The 20,995-nt window shown below is 37.6% G+C and overlaps 1 protein-coding gene across 15 annotated transcripts in view; it reads right to left on the bottom strand.

Annotated features, from left to right (window-relative positions):
• INPP4B (inositol polyphosphate-4-phosphatase type II B) overlaps window positions 1–20,995 on the bottom strand; it is a 708,587-nt gene that overhangs the window by 140,646 nt on the left and 546,946 nt on the right. For all 15 annotated transcript variants that reach the window (XM_066232845.1, XM_066232867.1, XM_066232856.1 and 12 more), the window contains one exon: window positions 3,221–3,329. In XM_066232845.1, the coding sequence (XP_066088942.1) occupies window positions 3,221–3,329 (109 nt within the window). The remainder of the gene's footprint in view (window positions 1–3,220; window positions 3,330–20,995) is intronic.

Below are 20,995 nucleotides of genomic sequence, written 5' to 3'. Positions count from 1 at the left end.
GTTTCTAGTACAAGAGAACAGAGTGAGGAAAAGAGAAGAAGTGGGAAAGTGTGAAGTCCTTTAAGGAAATAGTTTTATGGCCCTTAAGAAGCAACTCCAGTCAGAAGGGGGTGATGAAGGTAGGAAGTCGGAGGGGTGAGGTCACAGGCTCGGAATGCTCAGTGGAGGAGATGGGACTCCATGAAGATTTCTGAGCAGGGAAGCAATGTACTCAGACACTTGTGCTTTAAAAAGATCAATCTGCCTAATTAATTCTCTTGTAGCTTTTAAAATATGTTTTTATGTGATCTAAATTACATTATATGAATACAAGCAAGCAAGGCTTTCTTATGCTAAAATCCTTTTCATCGTGTGGCCAATGCATTTATCAAACAATAGATCACTAAGAAACAGATACATAAATTACTGTACTCAGGTGACATTACTCATTGGCTTAACTGGGAAGAAATGAAGGTGAAGTACAATGGCTGTGGCAGTGCCCCTAAAAAAAATGCCCAAAGACTTGTCTCTATTTCTGAGGGTGATGTAAAAAAAAAAAAAGAGGCAAAGAACATTTACTTCACTCAGTGTGATTTTCTGCACTACCACATGTCAATGACGAAGTCTAAGTTACCCACGTCACATAGTAACATTTACTTCTCCATTAGCACTTTTGACTAACAAATGCAGTATTTGTGGCTAAAGAAAACCTGCAGAAAAATAATTTGCGTAGTGTGATATGATATAACTTTAGTCATAACATCTTTGCTCAAGTCAGCTCTTATCTTGGTGAACAGGCTGATGTCACATTCATTGTGTATTACTCAGCAAGCTATGTTTGTCCCATACCACTGTCCTGGAGAGGGTTCCAGGTTATTATTTTTTTATTTTCTAAAAAATTTCATTGCATTTATCAATAAACTTATCAATAAAGCAATAGGATATATAACACATATAAAAAACCTAAGGTGAATCAATGTTTTTAAGTATTGAAAATACTTCTCTTTTGTTTTAAATTTAATTCTACAGGTATGTGCTTGTGTTTATATGTATATAAACATCCCAGTGAGAAGTGAAGAATACGGAAGAATTCAGATATTCATGAAGATCTTTAGAACAAGATATATTATTCAGAGCCTAACCATACAACTCAACATTTATATTTGCCAGTAGCATATGGGTAAGATTTTATGAAATTATATGGTGAGGTTCCATGTTTCAGGCACCAAGGCTCTATAGGTTCAACTAGAATCTATGTGCCTTGTGGACAATATTCAGTCTTCTAATTGTGTTATATACTTTAAAATTGGCTTGAGAAAAAAAAATTGAATTCTCAAGGTACAGATGTCCAGTTCCAGACAAGATAAAGTAAACACAATCTATTTTACTTCTGCTAATCACAAAAAATACTCTTGTTAAAACTTACAACTCATTTCTCAGAAGACTCAGAGCAGAGAAGGCAGACTGGCTGGGAGGTACGGGGCTAAGGATTGGCATGGCAGGGTCAGCTTCGAGTGTTTCCTTGCCCACTGTATAACCCAGTGTGCGTGTTAGACAAGCACTCAGCACAGCAAATGCCAAATCAAAACAGAACCCAAGGAAAACCAAAGGACTAGTAAAAGAGGGGCCCAATAGAAAGAAAACTTCTAGCCACGCCTGCCTATTCTGGGGTGAATAGCACAAAAATAGCAGGGTCTCTCCCCCACTCAAAGGGTGGGACAGCAGGAGCTCAATGAGAAGCACTGTTCCCAGTGGAAACTATGGGCAGAGACCATATTCTACCTCATTCCCATTTTAGTAAATACATGCATCCCTTTCCCCATGGGGTCTGTGACCAGGCTGACTTCCAGCTCCCATGAACTAAACAGGAGGGACCTCTCCCTGCAGGGGCCTCGGTAGAAACTCTGACTTCCCCTCCCTGTTGCAATAATGAGGCAACAGAACAGTTTTCTGTAGCAGAAGGCGTAACCTAAAGGGGTGTGTGTGTGTGTGTGTGTGTGTGTGTGTGGTAATGGAACAGTTCTTTGTGATGATTACTATAATCTACACTTGTGATACAAGTTCACAGAACTACATATCCACCTCACCAACAAAGCAAAACAAAACAAAACAAATGAACAAAAAAACAAAAATAAAAAATCTGGAGAAATCTGAGTTGTATCTAAGTTATAGTATTAGACCAAAGTTAATTTCTTTAAAAGAAGAAAGAAAAATATATGTGCATTGTTAGCGTATATATTTATATAATAGTATAAAAGTTATTCAATTCTAAGTTACTTTTAATACTTTTGTCCTGAACACGGAATACCTGATAACAAATGTGTTATTATGTCATAAATGTGATAAAACTTTTTAAAAAAAGAAGGTTCTGGTTTTGCTACTCAAGTAGATTTTCTAATACTATTTATTACTAAACCAACTATGATGACAGAATAGTATTTCTCCCTAACTTTCAAAATTCAGGTTCCTAATCTAAGAAGAGTAACTACTTGGAGAGACAAGTTGCCATTCCTACCAGGACAACACTCGCTATGGTTTACGTACGTGCAGTCCTAGCCAGAGGGCACTAGAAGATAAACTTCACTGGTTATTTATGAGGAAGAAACTACTGATGCAATATTTTTTAAGTAGCCAAGAAATCAAAAATTGAGGAGGTATACTGTAAAGACTAGTAATAACACTTTGGTTTTGGTGTCATGCCTTTTCCCTAAGGAATGTTTTCTCTTTTCATCTCATCACTTAACTGATAGAGTTCTGTACTGATGTCTCTTTTTTCAAATGGTGCACTGAAACCACAGGGCAGTTTATACGCCTTGCCTCACACCACAGTGGACATCACCAGTGAGATAAGAGTCATAAACTAGGACTCATGATCTCCATGAAGTATCTGGCTTTTACAGTTACATTAGACACGTTTTCAGCTACATCTCTGCCTGGACGAAATTCCATTGAATGAGCAATAGTTGATCCTAGAACACGAACTATTTTTTAGTAGCTTTGTTCCCACAAACATTTTCTGCCAGACAGCATTCCTCAACAAGCAACACGCTCAGGCCCTTAATTTATTCTAATTTAATTTCTGCTTGAGTATCTTTTTTTGGAAGTTCAACAAAATTTAAGTTACCAATAGGTTAGATACCAGAACTATTCATTATGATGGACCAAGTTTCTTTATTCTAAACTTGTGTATAAACTTCCCCAAAGGGAAGATAACATAATGAATGCATCTGTTATCACTTACTTTCTTCTTTCCGTTTCAAATCTGTGAAGTAGTTTCCGAAGACCACCATTCTTAAATCCCTGAAAATGGGCTGCTGGTGCTCCCACAGTGATAACATCATACAGAGCATCTGGAACAGGAATGGACAGGGAGGTGAATACTCCGCAGACATTTCTCTCTGGCGTGCTGTTTGCACTGAACCGTACACACTGTCAGGAGTTTGAGACATTATTTTGTTTAATTTTGCAGGAATAACTATGAACTTGAATCTCAAGGGGGCAAGAAGAGCTAATCTATCTTCCTAAAAGCCACCTGTGCACCTAAGCAACTTCTCCTATTTCCTTGATTTATGACTACATCTTAATTATGTGCTACTGTGTAGAACAGTGTGTTCTCTCATTCTTCTGTATACTTACTGAGATAACGACCTAATTGGTCTTTTGTGTATTTTACTTTATTGAGTTTTGCATAATTTAATTTGCAATCATATTGAAATTCAACAAAAATGAATCTTTCAACCAAAATTTACAGAGAAAAGAAGGAATTTGGTTCAAGGCCAGAACCATATGAGTGCATTTAAAAAACATCTAGATAGTAGTTCCTGCCTGTGTTTGCTAAATCTCACACAATTTTAATACATGCTTTATAATTTCCTTCGGTGACACAGAAAGAATAGACAAAATATCTCTTGATCTATTTTCCAGCAAGATACTTTTAAAAAAAACAACAACAAAGTATCCATACATTTAAATTGAAACTCAATCCTTTGATCTTGAAAGCCATCAAGTTTCATACATATTAATTTTATGGCTTCAAACATGCCATCATTTTAACATTGGAATGAAAAGTATCCCCATTTGAGGAAAGACAGAGTGAATGCCCTCTTGTTAGACTATACTTTATTTGAGAAACCTAATTTCAAAGCAGATTCTTTACAAATTGATTTTGGTGTTGACACATTGGCTGTTTTTCAGATCTCATTTATAGGGAAAACAAATTATTATATTAGCTTTAGGTAAGCACCATAACTTTTCCATAGTAGTTCAATCTAAATGCCTTCTTGATAAAAAAAAAATGTCTCTAAAATGCAAGGTCACATACACACACACAAACCAGAAAACAACCCAAATTAACCCATTGATAAGGCAAATCCTGAAAAATCAATAATAGATTGATGGAATGGTAACCTGTTGCTCTTTTTTTTTTTTTTTTTTGTATTTTTTGAAGCTGGAAACGGGGAGAGACAGTCAGACAGACTCCCGCATGCGCTCGACCAGGATCCACCCGGCACGCCCACCAGGGGCAACGCTCTGCCCACCAGGGGGCGATGCTCTGCCCCTCCGGGCGGGGGGGGGGGTCACTATGTTGCGACCAGAGCCACTCTAGCACCTGGGGCAGAGGCCAAGGAGCCATCCCCAGCGCCCGGGCCATCTTTGCTCCAATGGAGCCTCGCTGCAGGAGGGGAGAGGAAGAGAGAGACAGAGAGGAAGGAGAGGGGGAAAGGTGGAGAAGCAGATGGGCGCTTCTCCTGTGTGCCCTGGCCGAGAATTGAACCCGGGACTTCTGCACGCCAGGCCGACGCTCTACCACTGAGCAAACTGGCCAGGGCCTCTTGCTCTTTTAAAAAGTGGCAAATAAAGTAGAAGTCAGCTTATCTTAAAATAACAGAACATCAAACTTCTGTTAAATTTAAAGATTTTTTTTTTTCCTCCAGGGCATTTTAACATATGCTTAAGAAAAAAAAGGGTTTCAGGTGTCAGGGAACATATACAAATTTTATGAGTATCTCTGTTCTACTTCCTGGAAAGTGGTCACAGCTTTAGCAAATGGTTGTGAGATCACCCAAAAGTTATGAACTATAAACTTTAGTCCACCTTCATTTCTCCAACAGAAACCTGAGGACCTTGAGAAGTTACCTGCTTTCTCTAACATTTCCAGACCTTAAACCCAAGGTCTTCAAACTCTGTCTCAGGATGGAGAGCCAGGGCTTTAACTGACTGACAGTAATCTTGGTCATTGACTCTGGAAGCCAGCTCTGCCACCTGGAAGTTGTCTCACATTGGGAAAGGCAACCACTCCAAGTCTGTTTCCTCAGCTAAAAGATATACCGTATTTCACCATGTATAAGATGCTTCCATGTATAAGACACACCTTAATTTTGGGGCCCGAAATTTGAAAAAAAAAAAGGTATTACATAAAGTTATTGAACTCAAGTTTTATTCATCATAATATTCATACAACTCCTCATCACTGTCAAAACTCCCATCCATTGGCTTGTGCTCATCTGTGTCTGATGACAAATCACTGTCTTCATATATTGCCTCGTCCTCAGTTCAATCTATGGCATTTGAAATGTCACACTTCTACAACCACTGTATAAGACGCATCCAGTTTTTAAAAAATTTATTTATTAAATGTAATTCAGTGACATTGATAAATCAGGGTACATATGTTGAGAGAAAACATCTCCAGATTATTTTGACATTTCATTGTGCTGTATACCCCTCCCCTAAAGTCAAACTGTCTTCTGTCACCTTCTATCTGGTTTTCTTTGTGTCCCTCACCTCCCCCAACCCCTCTCTCCTTCCTCGCCCCATCCCCCCTCAACGCACCCCCCACACCTCTGTTGCCATCACATTCTTGTTCATGTCTTTGAGTCTCATTTTTATGTCCTGTCTATGTATGGACTCATAGAGTTCTTAGTTTTTTTCTGATTTACTTATTTCACTCCGGATAATGTGGTCAAGGTCCATCCATGTTATTGTAAATGATCTGATGTCATCATTTCTTATGGCTGAGTAGTATTCCATAGTATATACGTACCAAAGCTTTTTAATCCACTCGTCCTCTGATGGACACTTGGGCTGTTTCCAGATCTTTGCTATTGTGAACAATGCTGCCATAAACATGGGGGTGCATTTCTTCTTTTCATACAGTGTTATGGTGTTCTTGGGGTATATTTCTAACAGTAGGATAGCTGGGTCAAAAGGTAGTTCGATTTTCAATTTTTTGAGGACTCTCCTGTTTTCCACAGTGGCTGCACCAGTCTGCATTCCCACCAGCAGTGCAGGAGGTTCCCCTTTCTCCATATCCTCGCCAGCACTTATTCTGTGTTGTTTTGATGATGAGCGCCATTCTGACTGGTGTGAGGTGATATCTCATTGTGGTTTTAATTTGCATTTCCCTAATGATTAGTGATGTTGAGCATTTTTTCATATGCCTATTGGCCATCTGTATGTCCTCTTTGGAGAAGTGTCTATTCATTTCTTTTGCCCATTTTTGGATTGGATTGTTTGTCTTCCTGGTATTAAGTTTTACAAGTTCTTTATAAATTTTGGTTATTAACACCTTATCAGATGTATTGTCAAATATGTTCTCCCATTGTGTAGTTTGTCTTTTTATTCTGTTCTTGTTGTCTTTAGCTGTGCAAAAGCTTTTTAGTTTGATATAGTCCCATTTGTTTATCCTGTCTTTTATTTCACTTCCCCGTGGAGATAAATCAGCAAATATATCACTGCGAGAGATGTCAGAGAGCTTACTGCCTGTTTTCTTCTAATATGCCTATAGTTTTAAGGCCTATATTTAAGTCTTTTATCCATTTTGAGTTTATTTTTGTGAGTGGTGTAAGCTGGTGATCTAGTTTCATTTTTTTGCAGATAGCTGTCCAATTTTCCCAACACCATTTGTTAAAGAGGCTGTCTTTACTCCATTGTATTTCCTTACCTCCTTTGTCAAATATCAGTTGTCCATAGAACTGTGGGTTTATTTCTGGGTTCTCTGTTCTGTTCCATTGATCTATATGCCTGTTCTTATGCCAGTACCAGGCTGTTTTGAGTACAATGGCCTAGTAGTATAACTTGATATCAGGAAGTGTGATACCTCCCACATTATTCTTCTTTTTTAAGATTGCTAAGGCTATTCGTGTTCTTTTTTGGTTCCATATAAATTTTTGGAATATGTGATCTATATCTTTGAAGTATGTCATTGGTATTTTAATTGGTATTGCATTGAATTTATAAATTGCTTTGGGTAATATAGACATTTTAATGATGTTTATTCTTCCTAACCATGAGCACGGTATATGCTTCCACTTGTTTGTATCTTCCTTGATTTCTTTTATCAATGCTTTGTAATTTCCGAGTACAAGTCTTTAGTCTCCTTGGTTAAGTTTACTCCTAGGTACTTTATTTTTTTGTTATAATTGTGAAGGGGATTGTTTCCTTAATTTCTCTTTCTGACTGTTCATTGTTGGCATATAAAAATGCCTCTGATTTCTGAGAATTGATTTTATATCCTGCCACTTTGCTAAATTCATTTATCAGGTCCAGTAGTTTTTTGACTGAGACTTTAGGGTTTTCTATATATAATATCATATCATCTGCAAATAATGACAGTTTTACTTCTTCTTTTCCAACTTGAATGCCTTTTATTTCTTCTTCTTGTCTGATTGCTATGGCTAGGACTTCCAGGACTATGTTAAATAAGAGTGGTGAAAGGGGGCACCCCTGCCTAATTCCTGATCTTAAGGGTATTGCTTTTAATTTTTGCCCATTGAGTATGATGTTGGCTGTGGGTTTCTCATAGATGGCTTTTATCATGTTGAGGTATGTTCCCTGTATTCCCACTTTGCTGAGAGTTTTGATCATGAATGGGTGCTGGATTTTATCAAATGTTTTTTCTGCATCTATTGAAATTAGCATATGGTTTTTCTCCTTCTTTGTATTTATGTGATGAATCACATTGATTGATTTACGAATATTGTACCAGCCTTGCCTCCCAAGAATAAATCCCACTTGATCATGGTGTATGATTTTTTCCATGTATTGTTGGATCCAGTTTGCTAATATTTTGTTGCGGATTTTAGCATCTATATTCATCAGAGATATTGGCCTATAATTTTCTTTCTTTGTGTTGTCTTTGCCTGGTTTTGGAATCAGAATTATGCTCGCCTCATAAAAGGAGCTTGGAAGTCTTCCTTCCTCTTGAATTTTTTGAAATAGTTTGAGAAGGATAGGAGTTAGTTCTTTGAATATTTGGTAGAATTCAGTTGTGAAGCCATCAGGCCCAGGACTTTTCTTTGTTGGGAGTTTTTGATAACTGTTTCAATCTCATTTGTTGTAATCAGTCTGTTTAGGTTTTCTGATTCTTCCAGATTGATTTTTGGAAGATTGTATGTTTCAAGGAATTTGTCTATTTCTTCTAGGTTGTCTAGTTTTTTGGCATAAAGTTCTTCCTAGTATTTTCTTACAATATTTTGTATTTCTCTTGTGTCAGTTGTTATTTCTCCACTCTCATTTCTAATTTTATTTATTTGAGTCCTCTCTCTCTTTTTCTTGGTGAGTCTCGTTAAAGGTTCATCGATCTTGTTTACCTTTTCAAAGAACCAGCTCCTGGTTTCATTGATCCTCTGTATTGTTTCTTTAGCCTCTATGTCATTTATTTCTGCTCTGATCTTTATTATTTCCTTCCTTCTACTAGATCTGGGCTTTACTTGCTGTTCTTTTTCTAGTTCTTTTAGATGCAGGGTTAAGTTGTTTATTTGAGCTTTCTCTAGCTTCTTGAGGTATGCCTGTAATGCTATAAACTTCACTCTCAGGACTGCTTTTGCTGTGTCCCAAAAATTTTGAGTTGATGTATGCTCATTAACGTTTGTTTCTAGAATTTTTAAAATTTCTTCTTTGATCTCAATGTTAACCTATTCATTGTTTAATAATGTGCTATTTAGTTTCCAAGTGTTTGAATGTTTTTCAATTTTTCTATTGTGGTTGATTTTTAGTTTAATGCCATTGTGATCAGAGAAAGTGCTCGATATGATTTCAATCTTCTTAAGTTTGTTGAGCCCGCTTTTGTGCCCTAACATGTGGTCTATTCTAGAGAATGTACCATGAGCGCTTGAAAAGAATGTATATTCTGCTGTTTTAGGGTGAAAGGTTCTGAAGATATCTATTAAATTGAGTTGATCTAATATGTCCTTTAAGTCTGCTGTTTCTTTGTTAATTTTCTTTCTTGAGGATCTATCTAATGATGTTAATGAGGTATTGAAATCCCCTACTATTATAGTATTGCTGTTGATCTCGCCCTTTAAATCCACCAACATCTGCTTTATATATTTATGTGCTCCTATATTAGGTGCATAGATATTTATAATAGTTATATCTTCCTGTTGCATTACTCCCTTTATCATTATGTAGTGGCCTTCTTTATCTCTTACTATATCCTTTGTTTTAGAGTCCAATTTGTCTGATATAAGTATTGCTACTCCAGCTTTTTTTTCATTTCCATTTGCATGAAATATTTTTTTTCCATCCTTTTACCTTCAATCTATGTGTATCTTTTGTTCTAAGGTGTGTCTCTTGTAGACAGCATATGTATGGGTCCTGTTTTCTTATCCACGCAGCTACCCTATGTCTTTTGATTGGATCATTTAATCCACTTACATTTATGGTTATTATTGATATGTAGTTGTTTATTGCCATTTTATTCTTTAAAACTGTATTCCTTTTTTTCTATATTCTTTTCCCACTTTGATCTGTTTACAACAGGCCCCTTATCATTTCCTGCAGCACTGGTTTGGTTGTAATGAATTCCTTGAGTTGTTTTTTGTCTGGGAAGCTTTTTATTTCTCCTTCAATTTTAAATGATAGCCTTGCTGGATAAAGTAGTCTTGGTTGTAGGTTCTTGTTCTGCATTACTTTGAATATTTCTTGCCATTTCCTTCTGGCCTCAAGTGTTTCTGTTGAGAAGTCAGATGTCATCTTTATAGGGGCTCCTTTGTAGGTGATAGCTTTTTTTTTCCTCTTGCAGCTTTTAATATTTTCTCTTTATTGCTTAGCTTTGGTATTTTAATTATGATGTGTCTTGGTGTAGGTTTCTTTGGGTTTCTCTTTAATGGAGTCCTCTGTGCTTCTTGAACTTGTGCGAGTTTCTCCTGCATTAATTTAGGGAAGTTTTCAGCTATGATATGATTGAACAAAGTCTCTATCCCTTGTTCTTTTTCTTCTTCTTCAGGAACCCCTATGATGTGGATGTTATTTCTCTTTTTGTTGTCACAGAGCTCTCTAAAAGTTTTCTCAGACTTTTTGAGTCTGTTTTTTTTTCTTGTCTGCTTTCATGCCTTCATTCCAGTTGTCCTCCAACTTGCTGATTCGACCCTCAGCTCTATCTATCCTGTTTTTAATTCCTTCCATTGTGGTCTTTATTTCTGATATTGTATTTGTCATCTCCATCTGATTCTTTTTTATACTTGCTATTTCTTTATTTAGGTGTTCATAATGACCATCCATTGTTGTTCTAAGATCCCTAAGCATCCTTACAATCATTATTTTGAACTCCACATCTGGAAGTTTGATTATTTCCATATCGCTCAGTTCATCTCCTGAAGGTATCTCTGTGGTTTCATTTGGATTGCACTTTTTTGTCTTCTTATTGTGTTTTCATGTTTTATTTGTAGAGAAGTTTGAGTCTAGGCTTGGTGTTGTCTGCCTCCAGTTTTCAGTTGTGTTATTTCTAGGTCTTCTTGGGTTGGTATCAGCTATTATTTGTAATCCACTTTTGGATTTGGGCAGCTTTGAAGTCTTGATTTCTTTGTTTTCTTAACAGGTGATAGTCTTGTTTATTGATCTCAGCAGGAGGCTTCCTTGAAAGTGTATCCAGGAATGCGATGGGATTAACTTGAGACTCTGAAGGCCTCTTCAGCCAACTAATCTCTCTGGGGACAGGGTGTATTCTCAGCTTCAGTAGGGGGAGGTGTATCTCAGATCTCCATGGAGACCTGAATTACTGTCCCTCCTCCCTATTTCATGTTTTCAGCTGTGTCTTGTTATGCTGATTGGAGCTAGAGAGATGTCCGGAGATCTCTGATCCAGAAGCAATTCAGTACTGTTTTGTGGGGAAGGATCAGTCCCTCCCCCAGCTAGGGCCACCTCCAGCATGGATGAGTCAGCTTTTTTAGTTCATTTCCTACATTCCTTAGCCCCTAACAGTCTGTCCCTCTCCCTGTCCTTTCCACTTGGGAGATAAGCTGGTCTTTTCAACACACCTCACTCCTTGGTTGCCAGGCAAGTGGCTGTGAGCAGTATTTTCTGCTCTTTTCCCTGGAGTGAAATCCCCTCTGGGCTCTCAGTCTCCCCCTCCCCTTCGTTCCTATAAGCAGAGGTGATTCAGGCGCTCTTTACCAGGTTTGTTGTGGCTTCTTGTTTGCTCCTTGGTTTTTGAGAGCTGTTCTTGTAGTCCAGAGTTGGTTTTTCATGTTGATTTTTCCTAAATTGATTTGTATTCCAGTTTGGTGATGAAAGCTGGGCGTCTGCGCATCTGCCTACTCTGCTGCCATCTTCCCATCTCGCATCCAGTTTTTAGAACCCAAATTTTTTGAAAAAAGATGTGTCTTATACATGAGGAAATATGCTAGTTGAAAGTAGTTAAAAGTAAGATGCATTCAGTTATTATTATCTATGGTTATTATTTCTACCTAAAGTAATCTCACCAACAAAGCAAAGAAAGGTGATATTTTAACTCATGCTTATTTCTCCATGAAAATAAACATTTTAGTCTGAAGAAGAAAGTGATGCAGAGATTCAATCTTCTGGAGAGAATTAGTTCTTTGTTTATTTAAATTATGCTGAGTGAAATAAGCCAGTTAAAGAAATATAAGTATTATGTGATTTCATTTATATGTGGAATCTGATGAAAACAATAAAAAATCAAAATAGAAACAAACTTGTAAATACAGAGAAAAGACTGACAGCTGTCAGAGAGTATGTGGGTTAGGAGGCTGGGTGAGATCAGTGAAGGGATTAAGCAAAAAAAAAGAAAAAACCTCACAGACACAGAGAACTGTATAGGGATTATAAGAAGTAAAAGGGGTTGGAGGAGAAGGGGTAAAGGGGGTGGATGGTGATGGAAGGAGACTTGACTTGGGTGGTGAACACACAATACAGTACACAGATGATGTATTATAGAACTGTACACCTGAAACCTATATAATTTTATTAACCAATGTCACCCGAATAAAGTTAGTAAAAATTAAAAAAAATTAAATGCAAAAAGGAAAGTCATCATGATACTGCAATGAAATATGTTGCATTTCTGTTAATACCTGAGTGACCAGCAATACCCTAAATATACGGAACTAACTAAAAGCTTTATGCGTGTGTGCCCCTAAGCGCAAACTAAATGCATTTTTAACTCAACTACCAAAAAAAAAGTCTATAGATTGACTGGATCCAAAAAAATTTGCTGTCTCTCTAACCCCACCCAGCAAGAAGGGAAGAATGAATCTGAGTGGAAAGAGAGAGCATTCTTAACTGTTGGAGGTTCAAATTTCTTACTTGTGTGAAATTTTTAAAAGCATTTGACTGCAAACAGGTCGCTAGGGCCCACTGAGATCTTGTAAGAGGCCCACTCACGTGAAGGGCCCTGAACTTAAGTTTTATGAGCTTCTTGGCGAATCCATAGGGTTTCATCATTTTTGAAAACTATTTGGTAGGCACAGAAACTTCCTCTTCATTCATCCACCTCAGGAATCTCAGGAATTCTAGTCATCCCTGATGAAACCAAGAACCTTGGAAGAGGCAGGTAAAGGAAGAGAAGGAAGCTGCTCAAATACACCCCACTCCTCATAATCCACAGCTTTTATTTATTTTAAAGTCTAAACAAAGGAATTTGTGTTTCTTGAATCCATCCACAGTAAAACAACAACAACAACAACAACAACAACAAAAAGAAACTTTCAATGTTATGAACAAACTCTTTCAGATCCAAAGTTTTGACTTCACTTATTTTCCATACTATTTTCTATTAATGAACTCATCTCTTTTAGGATTTTAACACTATATTTTTACCAAAGGCTATAAAATATTTCCATTTCTGGCTAGTTCCTCACTAAAGAATCCAAGTCCTAACTGTCTTGCAAACATCTCTGTCAGCCAGCTACTAAGCTTAACTTGTTTTCTTTCAGTCTGCCCTCCGTCCCCCCACCGCTCCACTTCCTGTGACCAGAACAGACACCACATGCCTTTAAGCCTCCTGGACTATAATTCTCAGGATCTCAAGACCATTTTCAATTGCTCTTTGCTTTTTTTGCCTCAACATTTTTATCTGAACAGTTCCAACAACTCTACTCCCCAAATTTTACTCCCTCTTATCACTGTGCACTATCTTTAATTCTAACCTCCCTTGTTTCATGTCAGGATCACTATTGCCTCTTCAATCTTCATGTCTCTGCATCCACAGGGCAGACTGCTGCTCCTGTGTAGGGAGCCATTCCTCACACAGCCCAAAACATGGGCCTCGGTTCTCCTCATCTATTTCAAAGATTAGAAGACCAGTCAAATTTCTCACTGTCATGTGTGTTGTAGAGGCTCAGCGATCATTAATAAATTAGTAAACATTTTAAGGTTGAATTCAGTTTGTATAATTTGTCTTTAGATTATACATAGATAGTTACTATTCTTAATTTAAGAATAAAATGGTTAAGTACACTATCCAAAAAAATAGAAAACATATTGAAATCTGGAATACACTTATTCCTCCAGGGGAGGAAGATAATCATATATCTCTACAGAAAACATGTTCAATAACAAGAAAAGCGTAAAATTATCTCCAGGCAAAAGATTGAAATTAGACCCTTTGTGCAAAAAAATCAACTCAAAACGCATTAGAGATTTCAACCTCAGACCTAAAACTGTAAAACTCCTAGAAAAAATAACATAGGGAAATAGTTCATAATATTGGTCTGAACAATGATTTTAGATGTTACACTAAAGGTACAAGTAACAAAAATAAAACTACACAAGTGGGACTGCATCAAACTAAAAAGCTTCTGCTGATGAAACAATAATGTGAAAAGGTAACAAATAGAATAAGAGAAAATATTTGCAAATCATATATCTGATAAGAGGTTAATCTCTAAAATATTTAAGGTGCTCCTACAACTCAATACAAGACTGCAGGAAGTCTTAATATTTTGCCATTGTTATTTGACAATTATCAGTTATCAATATCACTGTACTGAAACAGCTACCTATTTTGGCCCCTTCATCGTTGAATTTCACTTGCAATTAATGACTATACAAATAAGATAGAGTTATGTATATCATGGGATTTATTTCCTGGTCTCTTAGTTTAGTTAATAAAAAATGATATACCCTTAAAGTACCACGTTTATTTTTGGCCAAAGCATACATACTCCTTTAAATTTAGTTAGAAGTAATTTCCACTGATTGTTTTCCTTTAGGAGAGAGCAGATATATATATATATATATATATATATATATATATATATATATATATATATATATATATATGCCCATCAATAAAAAGTAAAATTTAAGGTAACAATCTGATCAGCAATATTGATCTGATTTTTAAAATTTCCCCATCTTTAAATTAGGTATCTTTGTGACATGAATAGCCTTTAACTGTGTATAATAAAAGCTTTCTGATTTTTGGTCCTAAGAGACAATTGTAGAAATCTAGGTGGGCATTTTATTTTACAGAAAATTTAAGCAATAAAGTTCAAGTTCCTTTTCCTTTTTTATAAAATATAATCGTGTCTTCTTTGATATTTATACCTCAAATATTGTCCTCGGTTTTGTGAAAATGGCATAGTATATATTATAATTGGGAAGAGAAATTCAAATTGTCTCATCAAGCTAAAGATACTCGGCTGATTTAAAATTTAATAATAGGGTTGCTGCATAACCTTTTAAAAGCTATTTAATAATAGAAATGAGATAATAAGACTATTTTTTCCAGAATATATCTTTAAAATTCCTATTACTATAAAAATAGTGCTAATAAAAAAATGTAGACATGCTGATCTCATTTCAAGGAACAATTTAAGTATAATCCCTGACTTCAAAATGGCCCACAGGATGACTTTGATGTGAATCACAAAGACCATAAAAAATTTTAAGGGAAATCTGTTTCAAAACAGCCCAAGAAATTTTGAATCATCATGAAACATATCTAAAGGTAATTATGTTTCACTGATGAGGTGATACACCCAGACTCTTTTTTTTTTTATAATTTTTTTTTTTTTTTTTTGTATTTTTCTGAAGCTGGAAACGGGGAGAGACAGTCAGACAGACTCCCGCATGCGCCTGACCGGGATCCACCCGGCACGCCCACCAGGGGGCAACGCTCTGCCCACCAGGGGGTGATGCTCTGCCCCGCTGGGGCGTCTTTCTGCCGCGACCAGAGCCACTCTAGCACCTGGGGCAGAAGCCAAGGAGCCATCCCCAGCGCCCAGGCCATCTTTGCTCGAATGAAGCCTTGGCTGCGGGAGGGGAAGAGAGAGACAGAGAGGAAGGAGAGGGGGGTAGAGAAGCAAATGGGCGCTTCTCCTATGTGCCCTGGCCGGGAATCAAACCCGGGTCCCCCACATGCCAGGCCGACGCTCTACCGCCCAGACTCTTAAAATGCAGAAATCAGGGAGCTCCTATCATTTATTTCTTCCTTCATTGTACAGATTAGAAGTCTCAGAGGCAAAAGGTCAGCTGATTCATCCATAGCTACACAGAAAATTCTGGTCATGTTGTACCTGATTCCAGTAGCTACACAGAAAATTCTGGTCATGTTGTACCTGACTGCAGCTACAGCTTCATAATATCACATAGTAGCTTCGTTCTTTTACTTTCTTTCCTTCCTTCCCTTCCTTCCTTCCTTCCTTCCTTCCTTCCTTCCTTCCTTCCTTCCTTCCTTCCTTCCTTCCCTCCCTTCCTCCCTCCCTCCCTCTTTCCCTCCCTCCTTCCTTCCTTTCTTTGCTATGTATTATAATATGCTATTATTTGTAATATATAAAACAAACATTTAATATCATAAGAATCCATATTTTAAACTATTCACAACCAATTTTCCAAGAAAATAAAATTACTGAGATATAGGAGTAGGAAATTTTTTTCTTAACTTCAGGGTTTTGTTCTTGCTATTGTTGTCAGTGCTGTATCTCTATTGTTATGAGTATTCTATTTTGTTGTATTTAATTTGAGTAATGAATAAGAATGACAAATTAACTTAATGGGTCAGAGGGCACCTGAAGTTAAATGGAGGTTATTTCATTTGTCAGTATGAGACATGATAACATTAGTTCTGCTCAGTTACTTGTTTCAAGAGCTAGACATCAACCTTGGTAATTGGTAAATCTGCCTACTATTGTTTGTAAAGCTGCCTCTATACGTATAGCAGGCACATTAATCAAAGGTGAAGAGATGCAATTTACTAATGGTAAGAATGAAAATTAATGTAGGCCATATCCAAATAACTCACCAGGGAAATATTAAGGCTTGGCAAATCTTACTTGCATCATTACCTTACAAAATGTTGTCGGTAATTCAGCTAAAGATTTAAATCAGTAACTGTAGATCTTAAATAAACTTAATTGCAATTCAAAATCTGCTAAATACATATTCTATAATCAAGGAGAAAATTTGATTGACCACCATTTTCAACTTTTAATTGTTTTATTTCGCAAATAAGTAAACCAAAACTCAGAGCAGTTATTCACTTGGTCAATTTCAAAGAAGTAAAGTGGTAATAAGGCTCTAAAAATTCAATCATTTTCAATTTCTATTATAACATATACATAGTTAGTGATCTAGTCTATAAGGCATCTACTTTACCTGAGTTCTTACTCCAAATAACTTTTAAAGTTATTATAAAAACATAAATATTTTATGATAACGTCAGAGTAATGGCAGAGTAGGAAGCGATACCGATAAATCTCCCCCAAAACTCAACAAGATCTTCAACCAGAAACAGAAAAACCTATACTTGGAGCTTCCAGATTCTTCGCAATACACCCAAAGGTATGATTGAGTGAAAAATTGGCTAAATATATAACTAAACCCCGAAGGAAATAGGGAGTAAGAAATGCTCCGCCTTCCTCACTAACCTAAACAGGGCGGCTTTCTCTGGTAACAGTGAATATAGAAACTGAGGCGGGCAAAGGGGGTGAATAGATCCAGGCCGCCGCAGCAAAAACGGCCGAACCAGGCTGTGGCTCAGAGATCCAAGCCGAGGAAAATCTGATCCTGTGGCAACCCGGGCAATACAAGCTAACACTCGCGCCAAACCCAAACAAAGAAAGACAAGCGGAGCGGCCATTTTACCCGGTCTCCTGGTCGGTGCGCAGTTAGTGGAAGAGAGATTTCTTCCTAAGCCGCGGAAGTGGGTGCCCGTGTTGCCCCACGGAGAGGCAGGGTCAGAGGCCTTTCTGTGGGCTGAGGGCAGAGTCTCTGGGCAGCCCCAGCGCCCTGGGAAAGCCACGCACGGGAGGGAGTGAGAACTAATCCCAACGGTGGAGATTTTCCGTGCTGGAGGCTGTTTCACTCAGAGGGAACCGCGGCCGGCCTCATATCCTGGTTTGCGCGCGCAGATAGGAAGTGAGTGATTCCTCCGAGTGCCTCGGCAGTGCGCGCCCGTGTTATCGCAGAGAGGGGCAGAGTCAGGGGCCTTTGTGTGGGCCAAAGCGGAATCTCGGGCCGCCCCAGCGCCTTGCAAAAGCCGCACACGGGGACAGAGCGAGACTCAATTCCAATGCTGCAACTTTTCCCTGCGGTTGGGGGTTTCACTCAGAGCGTGAGACTGCTGGCCGGATATCCTGGTCGCAGACAGTGAGTGAGAGTTTCCTCCAAGCGCCCCGGAAGTGGGCGCCCGCTTGTGTTACCGGACAGAGTGGCAGAGCCAGAGGTCTTCGAGTGGGCGGAAAGCCTGCCTGATTATGCTAGCAGCTCTGACTGACTGAGCCTTACCCAGAGCCCTGTGCTGAGTGGAAATAGAGTGGGGAGTTGCCAGCAATTTGAGCCTCTTACTATCCAGGCAGAGGCAGCAGCAACCCCATACCTGGACTATCAGGCTACTAATTGAGGAAGGAAAGACTAGGAGAAAGGCTCCAGGAACACGGACTCTCTCACTGTCGGAGCCTATAAATGCTAATGAGCCTCGACTCCCAACGAGAATAAAGCACAATACATGACATTGCCATAGAAACTTATCAACTGCAAACCTCTACCTGAGCGTGCCAAAGGGGCAGAACCCGGGGTACAGAGTCACCGACCAGGAAGAGGGAGAGAAAAAAAAAAGCAAGAAGATAACCTCTCAAAATCAAGAATAATCTGCAGACTTTATAACCTATCCCATTTTATTATATTTGTTCGTTTGTTTCTCTTATCTTCATTCTTGAGACTTTTTTTTCCTCCTCCAATTTGGCCAATTAACTCTCTACCGGTCTTACTCTCTCCTCTCCTTGAACTACACTACCCATAAGTGTTACATCTCCCATTATCATTTCTCTTCTCTTCCTTTCTCTCTATGAGGGTTGCACTCCAAAACCCTTAACTCTCTCTCTCTCTCTCCTTTCTTTTTTCTTCTTTTAGTGGTTCCCTCTTTTTTTCTCTCTCTCTCTTTCTTTTCTCCCTCTATATTAGTTTCTTCCTTTCTCCTTTACATCTCCTCTCATTCAAACCTCAATAACAAACAAATTATCTTATCTAGGACTCAAACCTATGTTTGTGGCATTTTGGGGGGTTTTTACTTCACCTTTTTAACTCACTAGCAGTGCTCCCATCCCTGGCTCTCCATATTATCTACTTCTTGTTCCACTAAATACAATAGTAAGTTTTTAATTTGTCCCCCCATTTTTCCATTTTCCTCTTATTCCTCTCATCATAACTCTTAGAAAACCAACATCTAAAAGCAAATCATTTTATTCTTGACCCAAATTTTTTCCTTATTTGCTTTTTGTGGGTCCATACGCTCTTTTTTTTTTCTTTTTTCTTTTTTTTTTTTTTCCTTTTTTTTTTTTTTTTTCTTTCTCTCTTTTTTGCCCCTTTATTACTTTTCCCCAATTCAGGCCCTATATCACAGGCATTGTTTGTTATAACTCACAGTCCACCACAAGATTTTCTCAAGAAAGAGGGGAGAGGAGAGGAGAGGAAAAAAAGAGGGGGGGAATAATTTCCTTTTTTTAAAAATTTTTATTTTATTTTATTTTTCTTTATTTCATTATTAATTTTTTTTAAAAAAAAAACAACTCTTTTCGATTTGTTATTTTTTTTTAACTTTTTATTCTTTATTAAATCTCATTAATACTATCAACAAAACCACCCTCAGATGCCATTAAGGAAGAGAAAATCGAATATCATGGATACAAAAGAAAGAGAGGTAACACAGCTAGATGAGGAAAAATCTATGGAGAAAAAATTTAATATATTGGAAACCTTGGAGCTAAATGACAGAGAATTCAAGATAGAAATCCTAAAAATCCTCCGAGATATACAAGAAAACACAGAAAGGCAATATAGGGAGCTCAGAAAACAACTCCATGAACACAAAGAATATATGTCCAAGGAAATTGAAACTATAAAAACAAATCAAACAGAGATGAAAAACTCAATTCACGAGCTGAAAAACGAAGTAACAAGCTTAGCTAATAGAACAGGTCAGATAGAAGAGAGGATTAGTGAAATAGAAGACAAGCAACTTGAGGCACAACAGAGAGAAGAAGAAAGAGACTCAAAAATTAAAAAAAATGAGATAGCCCTACAAGAATTATCTGACTCCATCAAAAAGAATAACATAAGAATAATAGGTATATCAGAGGGAGAAGAGAGAGAAAATGGAATGGAGAACATACTTAAACAAATAATAGATGAGAACTTCCCAAGCCTGTGGAAAGAACTAAAGCCTCAAGTTCAAGAAGCAAACAGAACTCCAAGTTTTCTTAACCCCAACAAACCTACTCCAAGGCATATCATAATGAAATTGACACAAACCAACAGCAAAGAAAAAATTCTCAAGGCAGCCAGGGAAAAGAAGAATACAACATATAAAGGAAGGCCCATTAGATTATCATCAGATTTCTCAGCAGAAACTCTACAAGCTAGAAGAGAGTGGACCCCAATATTTAAAGTCCTGAAAGAGAGGAACTTTCAGCCACGAATACTCTACCCATCAAAGCTATCCTTCAAATACGAAGGAGAAATAAAAACATTCACAGATACAGAAAAGATGAGGGAATTTATCATCAGAAAACCCCCACTCCAGGAATTACTAAAGGGGGTTCTCCAATCAGATACAAAGAACAAAAAAAAACAGAGCCACAAGTAAAAGCTCCAAGAAGAACACAATAAAACCAAATTTAAACTGTGACAACAACAAAAAGAAAGAGGGGGAGAAGACGGAGATTAACAGTAGCAAAGGACGATGGAGTGCAAAAGTACTCACAAAATAGTTCGCTACAATGAACAGGGTAGGGACCCTTTTCATTACTCAAAGGTAACCACCATTGAAAAAACCACCACAGAAGCACATGAGATAAAAAAGATAGCAACAGAGGAAAGATGTATGGAATACAACCAAATAAAAACAAAAGATAGAAAAACGAAAGAGAAGGATCAAACAAGACACAAAACTAACAGAAAGCAAGATATAAAATGGCAATAGGGAACTCACAAGTATCAATAATTACACTAAATGTAAATGGATTAAACTCACCAATAAAAAGGCACAGAGTAGCAGAATGGATTAAAAAAGAAAATCCAACTGTATGCTGCCTACAGGAAACTCATCTAAGTAACAAGGATAAAAACAAATTCAAAGTGAAAGGCTGGAAAACAATACTCCAAGCAAATAACATCCAAAAAAAAGCAGGTGTAGCAATACTCATATCGGATAATGCTGACTACAAGACAGGAAAAGTACTTAGAGACAAAAATGGCCATTTCATAATGGCTAAGGGGACACTGAATCAAGAAGACATAACAATTCTTAATATATATGCACCAAACCAAGGAGCAC

This window comes from Saccopteryx bilineata, chromosome 1 (genome assembly GCF_036850765.1).
Source record: "Saccopteryx bilineata isolate mSacBil1 chromosome 1, mSacBil1_pri_phased_curated, whole genome shotgun sequence".
NCBI classification, from domain to species: domain Eukaryota; kingdom Metazoa; phylum Chordata; class Mammalia; order Chiroptera; family Emballonuridae; genus Saccopteryx; species Saccopteryx bilineata.
The sequence above is the reverse complement of the archived record's forward strand: the minus strand, read 5'-3'. Positions and strand labels throughout refer to the sequence as shown.